Source organism: Fundulus heteroclitus, chromosome 23, assembly GCF_011125445.2.
Source record: "Fundulus heteroclitus isolate FHET01 chromosome 23, MU-UCD_Fhet_4.1, whole genome shotgun sequence".
Taxonomy (NCBI): Eukaryota; Metazoa; Chordata; class Actinopteri; order Cyprinodontiformes; family Fundulidae; genus Fundulus; species Fundulus heteroclitus.
The window spans coordinates 20857620-20873901 of NC_046383.1; the positions used below are offsets into that span (position 1 = coordinate 20857620).

A 16282-nucleotide genomic window follows, 5' to 3' on the forward strand; every position below is an offset into this window, starting at 1 on the left:
TGAACCTTATCACCGTCAGGGTGTGAATGTGTATGTGAATGGGTGAATGACTGTAATGTAAAGTGTCTTGGGTCGTCAGACTTCGAAAAGCGCTATACAATTACAAGCCATTAACCATTTACCATTCCAATTACACTGAGCAATGGGGATTTTTTTATATATTTTTTTTATTTGACAGTATACTACAACAATGCTTTAAAATACATGCAGCTAGAGCTATTGACACAGGTGGGCTGAATACAAATGCTTGCCACACTTTTCCTATTTTGAACTGTAAACAATGACTATCATTAACTAAAAAGTATACAAACTATATTATTTTTTTCTTTAAATATTTTATAGGGATTCTGTGATAGCAATAAGAACGCCCCAAAGCAGTAATCAAAATGGCCCTCCATTATTGGAAATCATTTGCCTTACTGCAACATCATGTACGAATCCAGTTCAGACAATTGATAGAAAGTACATTTTATTTTTTGTGGAAAACACTAAAAATAAATTGTAACTTTATATGATCGTAGTGATCAGTTAAAACGTCCCTTTTTGGCAAAGATTTGTTTTAACCTTTATTTATACAGGTGTTCTCATTGAGATCCAAGATCCTTTTTTAAGAGAGCCCTTTTTCATTAAACAAAACAACAATTCTATTCAGTTCAATTAAATTGTATTTATATAGTGTCAATTTATAACACATGTCATCTCAACGCACTTTACAAAGTCAAATTGAATCAACTCATACAGACAGATTGGTTTAAAAAATGTTCCTATCAAAGGAAACCCCTAAAAAAAACTATAAAATTTTACAAGCGCAGTTACAATGCAAGTAAAGAACACATTCAGTTGAATTAAATAAACTAATAAAACGTGACTTAAATACAAGAGCAAAATGCATAAGATTTCTCAGATTTATTTTTTATTCATTCATTTGTTTTGAGACACACAGGATTAAGTAAAAACTCTTATTATCGGAGCCAGGCGCTATGGATATTGTTAAGGCAAAATAGTTTTAGTTTGCAGCAGCAATCTTGTTTATGATTGTTTAACCTGCAGAGTGTGTCGTGTGTGGTCAGAAGAAGGAGGGCGCTAAATTAATCCGGACTGGGTGTGAAAAGTAAAAAACAACCATAAGTATACATAAGCATTAGCGTTTACGAGAACGTAGCATCAGAATTTTACCATTTTAATCTTGCATGGATATATCTATATATAATATATATAATATAATATATATATATAGTATATATACTATATATATATATATATATATATATATATATATATATATATATATAAATAAATAAATACCTCTCTGGTTTTCAACATGTTTTGATGTGTCTTTTTGCTTTTTAGCTCAGTGCACATGGAAGAGTCTTCAGTCATGCAGGGAGCCCAGGGAGTCCTGGTACAGAACTGGCCCACTGCATCGAGCGCTGCTGGTAAGAATCTGTGAATCTGTTCTCACCTTAAAAGCGAGACTTTAATGTTTTTGTTTGATTAGACGCACACATTCAATGACATTGTTTCAGAGAATCTTTCACTCGTAGCTGCAGTTTATCCCGAAACATACTGAACTGATATAATGAAATATCTTTGATATGATATGTGAGATTTCCTTGACCTGCCCCTAGCCTGTGCTACTCTGCCAGTGGGGGGGGGGAAAGGACTGTCTTGGTGGAGATGGATATCTCTGCTCTCTGGAGCAGGAAGAGTGACAAAACAGTGAAAGAGAAAGGAAGTGAGAGACAGAGAGCAGTTGATTGGATTATCAGCAAAATGTTTATGTAGACATAAGTCAATGAGCCACAGAGGAGAAACATTAGAAAACACACTGCAGAAGAATAATAACACAATTATATTCGATCTCCGTTCAACATTGGTCTCTTGTGTTCCTTGAGCTCTACTCACGCCCACAGGAGAAGTCAAAGATTAAGGGTCGCAAGCAGTGATTTAAGTCTTTTTAAAAACTTTATTTTTTTAGTTTCAATCATTTTAAAGATTAGTATATAGTTTATCTAGAGCTTTTTTTGGTAGGACTGATTGTTTTTCACATAGCAATTTGTCCATCAAATTCCAAAACCAAATCAGAGTATTTGGTATGATATTGGAAATATGTTCGCCTCAATCAACTGCTCTACATATTATTGATCCTTTGTTTTGTAGATGTATTTTTTTTTTAGTTCACATTCAGAAAAAAGTCCATTCCACCATGATTTGACTGAAATGGACCTTGCTAAAGATGAAAAATTGTTGGAACTACACGGAGAATTGACAAAAACTCTCTTCTAATAATGTTAAAACAACAAAAAAAAATACCAAGAGATTGGGATAAATGGTCTTCCATCTTTCCAGCACTTTAATAGCCATGTAACTCCAAGGCTAAGATGTCCTGAAACAGTTCGGAGAACACGCAGGGAGCTCACACATCATTAAGACATTCCTATGTTCCATTTATTTTTCACCTAGCTTTAAATACCCGTGAACAGGTGACTCAGTGTGAATATTTTTTGACCCATCCAGAGCTCCTTACCAATATCTGTGATGAAAAATAGTCTTTTTGGTACACTTTTAACCCTCTGACAGATAACTTAGATTTTAGTTTTACCAATAATAATGAAAACTTGGGTTAAAGAGGGATTAAGACTTACTTAAATATTAGTATTAGAGAAAAAAATTAAGACAATGCAATTGAAAATAATATATATCTGTACAACTATACTGGACCAGGACAGCAACATTGGGTTGTGTTTGGAAGATTATTTGACATAATTAGGAAGCTGGCCGGATGGCCGTTTTAGAGACAAGGCGGTGCACTACATATGCAGACAAACCGCCCACGATAACGATTGTCTCTTCCCATCCACACTTACGTACACACAGCCTCCTCTGCTACACCATCGATTTCTTGCCTTGGCTGAAGACTTACAGCCTGCAGGCACTTCAAAACATGAGGGATAAAATGGAGAGCGAAAACAGACAAGCAAGACGGAGGGAGAGGACAAAGCAGACAGCAGTGACGTCCTTAGGGCAGATCAGTGGCTATGAGATCAGCTTGTGAGGACTTAAGGTGGTCTCATCTGGCTGTCGCAGTTAGAGAGACGACACGCTGCGCACGCACTAACCCCATTTTAACCTGAGGGCTGCCTATACCCTCTTTATCTCATTGTTGGCCAGGTTAAGAATAGAAAGAGCTGAAGGCTGCGTTAGCTTGAATGTAAATGTTAGGGTGTATTCTGGGTTCACAGTGATAGAAATATGAACACAAACAATTCCTGGTGATCAAGAGAATGAGCCGTTTTCTGACATTCTGCTTGATTACACTTTATCATATCTGGGAAATGGAAAATAAATTGAGATATTTATTTAATTTGACCTGCCAGACCTATATGAGTCATAGGCGGTCCTATTTATAGCTAAGTCCTGTTGTTTGTCAGGTAGTCTCTGTTCCTTAAGGTCTAATTTCTTTGAAGGCATTGTTTCAGGATGGGTGCCGAGCTGTTCGGGTGCCGTCTCTCCACTGCGAGCTTCAGACAGCTGACAACGCCCATGTTTTCTCTCCTCTGATTTTGAAGCTGCACTCAAAGCCTTGTGCTTTACATGCATGTCCCTTTACTTGACCGCCTGTGAGTCCAAGTGTTTTGTCTGCCGGCTTTGTGTGCAGCTCCTGCTGTGGCAGATGGTGCCCGGCCCACGCCCAGATTAGCAGAGCCACATTAGTGAAACCAGGACTAGGCTTGTTGTTCAAGTCACCCTCTCTATCTGTTCATCGCTCCATGACTTATCAACCTGTCTGTACCTCCAGTTCACAAATATGTTGTTAAACATGTGAATTATTGTGTAGAACTGAATTAAAAATATATATATTTAGAAGAAAAATATCTGTGGTGAGATTGAAAGAGACATGAAGGGTGGGTGAATGGATGACTTGCATGGAAACAGATTTAAAATAAAGAGCACTTTATGCAAAATTGGATAAGTAAAGGACTGTTTCAGAAGGAGCAACAGTGACCAAATCACACTGATTGACTGAAACAAAGTCTGCAAAGAAAGAGAGGAGGCTGAGTGAGGCGGCTGTTGCTAGGGGAGTGTGGTTAGGCCAGACAGTGGCGATAGGGAGTGAGAGAAAGCTTCTAGCATTATTCTCCATCAGCATAAGCACTGTCACCATGACTCCTACCAATGTCCTACTGCTTCACGCGAAGATGAGGTTTCCGTGGCAACCATTCATGGCCCCTGATATTGGCAGGAGTGAGAGGAAATAGAGGTGGGTGTATATAGGATGGGGTGCAAACATATGGTACAGGACAAAAAAAGGGTTTTCAAGGAGGGCAATGCGACGCTGAATAATAAAAGAGCACTGCATGAAAGATAAGACTGTGGGCAGCGTGATGCCCACAGTCACCCACAGTGTGATGCGTTTAAATAAGGAAATGGACAAGAAAACCAAGAGTTAAACTTCATTTCAAAGTGTGCTCTTTAGAAAATAGAAATTGGAGGTGAAAGTTGTTGATCGAGGAAGAGAAAAGAGGAGTGAGTAGCAGGAGAGTGACCTACTTTCTCTGGGGCGGTGGTGTATTGCAGATATGGATGCAGGTTTACAGGGTTTTTTTTGTATCATCCTAGAGAATTACACACACCTAGTGACACATTCACTATAACCTCAAGTGTAGAGGAAGGCGTTTTTTGCTGGTGCTGACAGTCATCGACTGCAATAGGCAGATTTCAAAGTGATAGATGAAACCAGACTAATGAGAGGCAGAAACTGAGATAAAAATCTTGCTGCATCGTGCTCCTTGAGAGGCTTAACCATTTGAACTTACATCTAGTTTTTGGGACTATTCCTTTATTACAGTGCCTTAAATTTAGTTTCCTAAACTCTTCAGAAATGTCATGTAAAATATAAGGGAGGAGTGATATATTATAACTGAATTGTGGATACTTAAGGCTGCAGAATCTGTCAGCCAAAGCCCATGTTATTTGGAAACCTTTTTGACTCATCCAGAAAGGTGAGGTAGAGGAGAATAAAAGCAATCTGGAATATTTCACTATTTTTTTTAATCCCTTCAGTCCATCTGCTTCCTATTTTTGGCTGTGTCATTTTCTTTTCGCTGTTAGCTTTGCTCCATCCTCTGCTGCCATTGCCTTTAAATTTCTTGCCAGTTTCCCTCCCCCTTAAAGTCACTAAAAAATAAAGCCTCCTCTTTACACGGTTCTTTTTTGTCACTGCAACAATGGTTAGGTATTCTGCACATAAGCACATTCATGCTTTCTAGACACAGAATTTCACAGTAGCATCTATATTTTTGAAGCTTGCATCAACCATCTGCTATGGGCTATTTGGGAACAAAATGCGATGTGATGACACTGACAAGAAGCCAAAATAGAAACACGCACGGTTTTATACACAAGCAAATGCATTTGCAAGCCTTCGCACCAGGCTGGCGCCATTTTTGCCATCAGCGGCATCTTTTGTCCACTTCTACAGATTTAAGAACACATGGTAATTTATGCAGGTGCTAAGTTGTATGAAGTAAGATGCAACAACAATGCATATATATAAGTAACAAATGTCATGTGTTAACAGTGTCATAGACTGTTTTTAGAGTATAGTCATGCACTCCAAAGCAGGCTAAAATATACTCTCTCAAAACAGGTGTGGTCCCTCTGCAGGGTTGATTTGTGAGGAATCACATCCCAGAGACCCTTTCCCCCCCCATGTCGCATTTTTTGTAGCTGCATCTATGCTCTTCTTGGGCCCTCTTCCTCCTCTTCAGAACGTTATGTAACGCTGCGCTGCACTCCTCTGTGCAACTGTCCAAGCGGCTGATGGTAGGGCAAGACAAGCGGATGAATAAAGTAGATGTGGCAAAATGGAGCTTGGGTGATTTGAGTGGCTGTGAAAACCCACTGGAGGCACAAAGAGAGTAAAGGGACATTGACACAAGGAGAAGCTGGGCCGATGACTTCAAAAATGAAATTCAAGGGGGAACATGCAGAAAACATCACAAGCTGTAATGCAATAGATTGCCTTGGCTCCCTTTAGGCAGCAGGGTTAAAATGGTCAGACAGCAAATGCAGAGAGAGAAGTAACTGTGAAATGCGTAACTGCCTGTGTCTTTTATGTGCTTGGTAGTTATAGCTGATGGACATGCCTTTTAATACTCGATCACATCAGCGTTACCACTAACACTGATTGGCATGATCAAGAGTCGCATCAATTGCTCAGAGGGAGGGGTGTTGGCTTACAATGCTTTTCACGCTGGATTAGATAAAAGGTCAGGGAAGTAAGAGATAAACTGAAGGGGAGGGGTGGAGAGCAAAATAAGGTACCACAGCCCCAGGAAAAATAGGGTGCTTTGCTTTGGAAAATTGATAGATAAGGGGATCTCATTATCATCAGGAGAGATGGAAACAAAAGGGGGGAAAATGTAAAGGACGGAACATGATCTATAATCTATGGTCAGTATTTATTGGTAAAATCATGCACACAAATTCCGAAACACCTAGTTATACCCACATCCCTATTTCACTCGCATTAGATTTTAATGCAGATGTCCTAGAACGTTGTTCAGATGTTATTTATTTGAATAAGAATAAAACAATGCAGTGTTACTCTGCCCTGCCTTACTCTGTTCCATCTGTCTGCTTGCAGCATGACTCATCACTCTCTAGGGTGTAATTTAGTTTATTAGTGAGAGTTTGCACATAGGCACCGCTGTCTCATCAAGTTCTCACTTTGAGCTAGACAGGTATTATTTTAGAACCAACAAAATGGATGCTTCAGAGCTTCGCCTCGCCAGTATTTCAGTATTAGTTGCTCTGATTTATTCCTTTTGGGCCTCATCTGTTTAGGCTTTACGTTTCTAGAATCAGTCTCAGACTTCTAGTAAGGGAGTCAAATAAGGACTTTTCCTATAGTAAAATAAGCGTGAATGTGACTGTTTCTGTCTCACTGTCTAAATGATTCAGCTTCTTTGAAAAGTAATTTGCTATCTGCTGCTCATAGAGACATTTCCACAGTTGATAAAACCGTGAGCGATTTTGAAGAGATGGCAGAGTGGTACAAGTGAAACTAGGAACTGTTTAAATGCAAAACTGACTATATAGTATTAAATTACACTTATTTCTGTTGATCTTGCTCACAACGTTGCAATCAGCAGGTGATTGCCATTAGACCTAAAATTAAATCAGTTTGAGCAGATTCCAACAATTTACACATTGCACTCTATATTTTTTTGAAATATTAAAACCAATACACAAAGTTAATGTAAAGTTCAGAAAAAAATATGTTTTAAATCCTTGCTTGTAAGATTATGCTCTGTGGGTAAGGATACAGGCCAAAACATTTTGACGCTTGTATTCTCTGCCCTGAGTAGTGCAGGAGGCCGGTCGTCCTTTACCAGACATGATTTCTCTTTCGGGTTGGATGGAGCCGCGTTCAGTTAATCTCCCCTTTGGTAACAGCTCAGGAAAGGAATCAGAGAAGCAAAGGGAGTATGTGAGGAAACTGTGGCAAGTAGGTCATTGCTTTGCAGAGGGAAGCAACATGGCTGCATGTCATTTTTAACAAACCGTATGTGTAAAGACAACATGATGAAGTACTGAAAACTTTCAAATGACTTGATAATGATACAACAGCTCTTTGTCCACTTGAGTTATTTTCAGTCAGATTGTTTATATATACATTTTACTGTTTTGTTGAGTCTTTTGTTGGTATATACTTCAGCAGATAAGACATATTCATGTAGCACATCATTATACAACTAAAACAAAATTTACAGTATTTATAGTATTTATAATGATGCTCTTCTTGGAAAATAAGTTACATAAGCTTACTAAATTACCACAAGTTTTATTTTTCAACTCCCTCTAATATAACATTTCAAGAAATGGTGCCATGGTTGTTACAGTTTGTCTGCCTGGGTTAGAAGTTTACATTCGCTTGCGGTGGGCATACCAGTCATGTTTATTTAGGGTTTTATTCAGGCATTTGAATCGATATTTTTCAAGGATGGAATGATTATGCAGCATACAATAAGCTGAATATTATTTGGTGATATCGTGGTCTTTACTCTCTGTATTCATACAAAAAATGGGGGAAGACATGCAGCAAAGGACCTATGTCTGGAACTGAACCACGGAGTGCTGTTTTAAGGACTAATATCCTCTTTTTATGTGGTAACTGCTCTGCCATTACACCATGTTTCGCCCCCCAGAAGGTCAATTTTATCTAGATTTATCCATTCACAGTTCAGATGTGTGCTTGGAAGCATAGTGCTACTGAAACACTATTGTGTGCAAATTTTAACCACCTGACAAAAGCTCTCACCCTCAGAAAAAAAAAAAAGAAATTGGTATACAGGAATAATTGTCCAGCCACTAGGGCTTAAATATCCTGGAATGCTAATTTCACCATTCACAGTGAAGCCATTTACACTCTACCATGGACTGAGAAGGTTCTTACAAAATAGAAGTACCTGTTTTTAAACTCATACCTTCAAGCATGACTAAAATTTGCAGCTGTCACCCCAGAAAAGCCAAATATCTTCTTGAGAACGTTTTTGTGGTTAAAGTTTTATGTTCTATTATCTTCCCATCTTGGAAAAAGAATGTTTATGACATTCATGCCTAAGATAGGTATGTGTAAACCTTTCATCGAAACAGTAGCTCTGGGCTCAAGTGAATCTTTCTCCTGTTTCTGGAAATCTTCCAGTAATTTGATCTTTTCCCTCCTCAAACAGAATATGTTGTTTGTTCGCGATAACGATTGCGGACTGTGAATAATCAGTTAATAAGTCAACCCAATTAGAGTTAGATTGGGTTGACTTTGATTTTATGAATATGCCACGCCTTTTCCTGCTATGACTTCCATTTCATTTGTAGCAGCTGATTAAATGATGACCCACTGAGATTGTGTCTTACAAGCACATGTAGCAAAGCAGTGAAATTTATCTAATGTTCGGTTAGAGGAAGAAATTAAAAATTTAGTGGTATGAGATGCTTGTTACTTATTTAAAGTAGCAAGAGGCTTCACTTAATTTGTAAAATACATAAACAGAGGGACTTGCAAAAAAACATCTCTTTCAGTAATATAAAAATTCTGAATTTCTGTACACCAAGTCTATGATTGCATGAGAGATTTGAAATTCATCCTCAATCTTTCTGTGTTTTTCTCAGATGGTGAAGGAGGAGAGGTTTCGCCACCTATGGGTGCCGGCGTTGACAGCAACAGCTGGCACTTTCGCTACGGCCCGGGTGGTCCCGGAGCTCCCCCACAGCACCTGAAGCCTGGAGAGGTTCCTCCAGAAGCGTTTATCATTCCTGGCTCCCCGGCCATAATTTCCATCAGACAGAACCAGGGAGGGGAGGACGACAAGAGCGACTTCATCACCTTCGGAAAGAAAGAGGAGGCCAAGAAGAAGAAGAAGAAGAAGAAGGAAAAGGAGAAGAAAGACAAGAAGGATAAAGGGAAGGATGACGGCGATGAGTAAAGCAGAGAGCAGAAAATGCATAAAATGGCTACGGAGAAAAGGGGGTTGTTAAAACAGAGGTACCAACCAAAGTTCACTGGGCAAAATGAGAAAATTTTATTCTGTTATCCATTAATGCTGATAAAGTTTCAAAGCTTTTTGTCTCATGATTTTGGCCTTACCAAGATATAGTTTACCTTCAGTTACATACTGATGTAAATTATTTATCTTGCCTTTTATACGATTAATGACACAGCAAAAGAAAACGATTGTTGGGTTTTTTTTCTCTCCATGCCCCAATGTGCCTACGCACCCTGAGTCTACTTTTATTATCCTTTTGGAAGTGGAAGCCCCAGTCTTACCCTTGTGTTGTTTTTATTTTCTCCTTTAACCCACTGGGCACGTTGGCACCTCTGTCTTATCCCCTCCCCAACGACAATGTGTAAAGATTTCTCTAATCGAAGAGACCAGTACGTTGAACAAGAACAACCTAAAGCTGTGCCAGCCAAGGAAAAAAAAAAAAGGAAACATGAAGAAGATTGACACAGATGCATGCAGTCTGGAGCTGGACACACTCTACTTGTAAATAGCACAAACAAGAGTCACTGAAACTAAAGGCTAAACTGACACTGCTGCAAATTCACTGGTAATTACCAACAGTGTTCCCTGGAATCTCAATGAAGCCACATGCGCACACACTAACGCATTCAAACATGCAAACAGCGTCTTATTACCCATGAGACAATGGACACAGGAAGCACCTGAGGCCTAGCAAGAGGTGGGTGAGGGAAAATATGAGAGAAAAGACTGGCTTAAAACTGGACACTGCAAGTTCCTCGCCCTGCACAGTCACTTCTTTAGGGTGCAGATGTACATCAACTCTCTCAGGATGGAAGCAGAACCATTTGCAATTGCTCTATATTTGCTTTGAGGAGAAACAATGAGCTTTATCTTCTGCAAGAGCCCCAACTGAGGAGTCAAGAGACCCCTGGAAGGATGGAGAAAAGATGGGGAGACGGTTCACGTTCTCCGGACCATCACAGAGGGTTGAGTGCAGCTGAGGTGGCTTTATATAGTGGACTCTGAAGATACCTTACAGAGTATTTGGAGAAATTTTGATATCACCTCTTCTTCTCCTCCTTTTTGCAGCAGCAGCTGAATGCTTTCTGCTTTGAATGTTTGGTAGCAACCAATCCTTACCTGACACCTTGAGTTTACAGATGATCTCCTGCTTGTATTTGTTCCCGGCCGCCACAAAACCAAAATTTATTGAAATCACTTTTTATTTGCTCGTTACCCATCCTGCTGACAGCCTCTCATGTAAAACTTGTGAAATGTCTTCTTTTTGTTCTTTTAAGAGATTCAATAATTCCTGTTCTGGTGTTTTAGTTTTTTTTTTTCTTCCTCTTCTTCATAGCTTTAATTGCTTTATGCTTTACATGCTCACCTCACCTTTATCCTCAGACACCCACTCGACCCCCTGCTCTGATGGCCTGCTCTGAACATTGTGGTGTGCTGAGAACAGCATGGAGTAATGTGGACGAGGCCCAGGGAGAACCAAACAGGGCTCTGCACCCTGAACCCTTGTCAGATGCTTCTCAAGTGCAAAATGGTTCAGTGCTTTTAACTTGTGTATACTACAGTATGTGGTTCATTTCCTGTTTGTAGATAATCATGAGAGGAGGCATGGTGGGATAGGGCTGATTACAGGGACTGTAAAGAAATGGGATAGAGTGAGGAGTGATTTAGGAAAAAAAATGGATTCACCAACTTGATTGTTTAGGAACATTAGGTCACATACTAGCTTCTATGTACGCTGTAAATGTAGCGTAGACTTTTCAGATTGTCTGAACAGTAGTTACTGAAACTTGAGAAATATTGGGCACATGGGGATTTATTCCCTGAGCTTTATCCCACCAACTCTTCTCGCAGACGGTTTTTGAAAAGGGGCACGCACGTGCCTCAAGACCTGCTTCTGTTGGTTACCCTCCCGTTGCCTGTAACTTGTTGCCACGTCCCAAAAGTTTTGCGGATCAGTATGACGTCACTCCATTAAGTGGCTGCTGCATGTACTGCTCTACGGAAACAAACACTATATAGAGAAATATATATATAGATAGATTGCTCTGATTTTATTCTTTTGTATCATTATTATTTTTTCTTCATTCTTCGCACAGGAAATATCTGTATGTACTGCTGTCGCTGCCAAGCATCTATGTACCACAATGTTCACCCTCCACAGATGTTTTATGGCATCCACTAACCCTCTTTAGGTATTTGTAAATGATATAGTGTGATACCTTTCGATTGCAAGTTTATTTTTCTCTCTTTTTCCTACAGTGGTTTTGCGTTTGAACACAAGCAAAGCAAGGAAAAAAAGTTTTAAAAAAGCGAAAGAAAAAAAAACTATCACTCTGTCTCTGGCTTTGACATGACAATTTAACTCTGTATTATTGTAACTGAAATATGTATGATTCTATGAAGAGCTATCACTTCCCTTTCACTATCATTATAATAAACAAAAATGAAAGAAAAAAATCCAGTGAAAAACAATTAAAAGCAAACAAAAAAAAGGGTATATGTTAGTGTATTCCTGTGTTTAGTGAGTGTTCATGCTGTCATTCTTTCCCGATGTATGGTGGTGAACTATGGTGGCCATGCGCTGTCCTGATTGGACTAGCGGAGATATGTTGTAAAACCTTTTTTGTACACCTTCTCATCAACTGTAACAGTGAAAAGTAGTGGATTTCATTTATTTCATTTAGTTTTCAAGCTTTTTATTTTACCTAAATGGAAACAGTGGTAATGTGTTTGGTTTAAAAATCACAAATAAAATTTTCTTTCTGATGCGTATATTTGGGCTAATGTTTGTGTGTTATGGCTCTGTTTTTTGCACACCTACCTATGAGAGCAGCTCATAGGAATAATAGGCTATTATTGAATTTAGATATGATGCATTGAAGGCCAATATTAAACATTCTAAATACTTCAAGAAGAAATTATTTTTTTTCCTCTGTTTTGGTCCAGGCTTGTGAGGGGAAAAAATGGATTAGCTAAAGGATGCAAGGCTGACAAGCACTCTTGTACCGCACACGCTAATGTCACACTTCTGTTTGTGGACTAACAAGCAGTCAGAAAGGATCACACCATGCAGAGATGAAAGACGCACACAACAATCTGCGCAGCTCGGCCCTTCCTTTCTGCAAGCCTTGTCGCAGATGGTCCAAACAGTCCCATAAGCAAACGAAGCTTCCAGACGTGCGATAATTTAATTGAGTGGCTAAATAGATTTATGGGGTCTCAGCAGCTAAGTTTGTAGGAAAGAGCAAATCAAATTAGAGACATGAGTCATGACAGTCTGGGAGGTATGGGGGAAATGAAAGATTGATGATCAATACTTTTAATTGGTCATCTACTAAAGCATACTGCTTCATAGTTTCTTGTAGGTAAATTGAAATTGTGGCACCTGACAGATTTGCTATTTGCTTTCTACAAAAGAACGATAACAATCACGCATAAGGCTTTTCTTCTGACTGAAGCTCCATCCGACAAGTAATACTGCTCCTGCTCTAAAAATATAAAAAGTGAGATAAGTCCCCTTTCCAGTTTTGACTTTCATCTTTCATTCAGAGATGGAAGAGCATGATGAAAGAGGTTCAAGAGTTCATCTTAAAAGAACTGCTTAAAAAAAATGCTGCATTTTCATTTTACTCCCTGTAAGGGAAAGGGAAAAAATGTTTCCATGGTTACGGCTATTTGGGGAATTGTTTCTATAGTAACAGCCGAATTTAAACATATGTAGCTATACCAAACATGGGCATGTTGAATTAGAGAGGCGTCCCAATGGGGTCAAGGGCGTGGCTTTGCCAAATGGCAGAGAAAGCACTTCACCAATTAGGTTGACGGCTGATCTCATGATGAAACAGGACAAAATATTCAAACTCCTATAGCTTGAGTGTTACTACGAGTGGTGGTCTAGTGGCTTAGAGCAGTGTGTGTGTGTGTGTGTGTGTTCTGAGAAGGCTGCAGAAACCTGATTCAATCCCCACAGACTGCCACAATGGGTCCCTGTGCAAAACCCTTGGCCCCAGATTGCTTCCTGGGTGCTGTAAAATGCTACCCACTGCTCCCTAAGGGATGTGTTAAATGCAAAAGATAAATGTGGTTGGAATGTACAATTGCAAAAACAAACTGCTATTTTTCTTTTTTTATGTTTTGCCTGTAAGAGCAGCAAATCCATGCAAGAAAAAAACACTTAAAATACATAAATAACACCCACACATTCAACGTGTTACATACACCCGTGAGCATTAACAAAATGAGCCCTGGTGTCTCTGACTTTTATTTATTTATTTATTTTTTACTTGAATTAAACAAACAAGTTGAGAAACAAACATTTTAAAAAAGTAGCCTCGAGTGTTTGGTCTTTTAAGCAGCATTTCTCTGCATGCAGTAGTAGACTCAATTGCAAAACACTGAGCCTCTTTACATAAGGTTTTTATATGTTGGCAAATTCCAAGACAGGTTAATTTAGCATATATCTGATAACATCACATATGGTAAACGAGTCCATCCTTACATCGACAACAAGGGGTTGACTAAGAGATTTGCAGAGATTTGATCTTATGCAGTAATTTAAGACAAATGTAATGAAATAATGTCAAAAACTGCCATACACTGTTGTCTGGGTCTAGTTTTTCATTTCACACTAAAACTGCATGGTGGATGGTTTTTGTCTCAGGGCCGGAGTTGGCTGGTGATGTTGCCAGCTGCAGTGAGTCAGCAGGACCATCATCCTGCAGGACAGAAGCAAAATCAACAGAGTTGAATGGAGATGGTGAGATTAATGTGCACAATCATATTTGCTTGTGGCAAAAGCACACATCTGACTCAAAACAGTGCTCTGAATGGCGAGGCAGTTATTAAGGCTGTTATGAATGAGACGCTATAGCTATAGTTCAGTTCCTGATGCAAATGTGGCTCTGATACTTTAGTTTATGGGGTGCAGTTATGTTTATTCTAACTATTCTTTATTAATTTGTTTTTTTGTAGCATTAAAAACTTTATGCCTCTTTTGAATTATTATTATCAGCAGCAATATTTGTATTTACTTTATGATTTGGTTCAGCAAGTTAGGAAAAATGCAAATACCCACAACATGAATGTCCAGTTTATATCCCGCCAAATAACTCATGGGTAATGTTAAGATTAAGCTTGTTCTGTTCTGCCTGAACAGTAAAGAAAACAAAGTACAGCAAAAATGTTCTTCTCATGGTAATTTCTCCATTTCTCCTGAAGCATAATCAAACAAGCCAAATACAAATTTATTTTAACATTTCTTGTTGCAACATGCCCTGTTTGTTACACTGAGCTCAAGATACTACAACCCCGATTGCAATGAAGGTGGGATGTTGTATAAAACATAAATAAAAATAGAACACAATAATTTTGTGTACCATTTCAACCTATATTCAATTGAATACACTACAAATACAAGACATTTAACGTTTAAACTGATAAACCTTATTTTTATTTTACTTATTTTTTCACAAATGCTGACTCTTTTTAAATTTAATCCATCCAGCACATTCCAATAAAGCTAGGACAGGAGCATGCTGTGCTACATCATCTTTCTTTTTAGTGCAATGTCACCTGAGGGATCGAAGGTCATGGGCATTCAATGTTAGTTTTTGGCGTTGCGGCTTAGGTGTATCTATTTGTCCATATTTTCTAAACCTGTTGGTATTACTGACTGTAGATGATGACACCCCTAAATTTCTTACAATTGTTCATTAAGAAATGTGCTTAAACTGTTGGAGTATTTACACACATAGTTGTTCACAAACTGTTGAACCTCACCCGAGGTTTTCAGGGACGCTCCTTTTATACCAAATCATGTCACTCAGGTAGGTTTTTTAAAAGCATTCCTCGACTTTTCTGGTTGTTGTCCCTGTAACAGATATTTTGGAATGTGTTGCAGGTATCAAATTCAAAATGAGTGAATATTAGCAAAAAAAAAGTTAATCAATCTGAACATTAAATAAATTGTCTTTAGAGTGTATTCAATTAAATATACTGTGGGTTGAAAAGGACAGGCCTTAAGATTCCTACATTTTAACTATAGCAAAACAGAAGTGATGCTGTTTGGTCCTAGTGGTTTGTGAACATCCCCCTGTTGATTTGGGCTCCTTGGTGTCATATTTAAAGCAGTTTCTGATTTGAATTTTAAAATGGACAGTGATTTTAAGTTAGATCGCCAGGTTGAATCAGTGACAAGTCCAGTTTTTATCATCTTATCCAGCTGGCAAAGGTAAAGCCGATTATTTCAAACAAATGCTTGTTATTAACCTTTAAACACTTCTTCCCCCCATTACATCCAGTTTGACTACTGCAAAGCTTTTTATCTTGGAGTCGACTAGTTCTCCCTGAAACGTCTGCAGTCAGTCCAGAATGCTGCTGCCAAGCCTCTGACTTTCAACATCACACCCAACATGGCTTCCCTCCACTGGCTGCCTGCCCACTATAGAGTTCTTTTCGAGATTCTCTTATTTGTTTTCAAAGGTTTACCTGGTCTAGCCCCGTCTTACCTCTCTGAGCTGCATCACCCATATTCTGCTGGATCCCTCGGGTCAGCTGATCAGCTGCTCCTGAGGCGCCGAGGTCTAAATGGAAGCTCAGAGGGGACAGAGCTTTTATTGCTGCACCCAGATTATGGAATAATCTCCTATAAGAAATCAGATGAGCCCCTTTACTCTCCACTTTTGAAACTCTTCTAAAAATGTACTCCTTGGCTTTTGCCACAGCCTGAGACATTT

The 16282-nt window shown here is 38.9% G+C and overlaps 1 protein-coding gene across 1 annotated transcript; it reads left to right on the plus strand.

Annotated features, from left to right (window-relative positions):
- The first annotated feature begins 1329 nt into the window (after window positions 1-1329).
- LOC118557367 (protocadherin alpha-4-like) lies at window positions 1330-12320 on the plus strand. The gene is made up of 2 exons (XM_036127290.1): window positions 1330-1436; window positions 9175-12320. The coding sequence occupies exons 1-2, from the start codon at window positions 1361-1363 to the stop codon at window positions 9486-9488; spliced, it is 390 nt and encodes a 129-aa protein (XP_035983183.1). The 5' UTR covers window positions 1330-1360; the 3' UTR covers window positions 9489-12320.
- Window positions 12321-16282: the final 3962 nt, after the last annotated feature.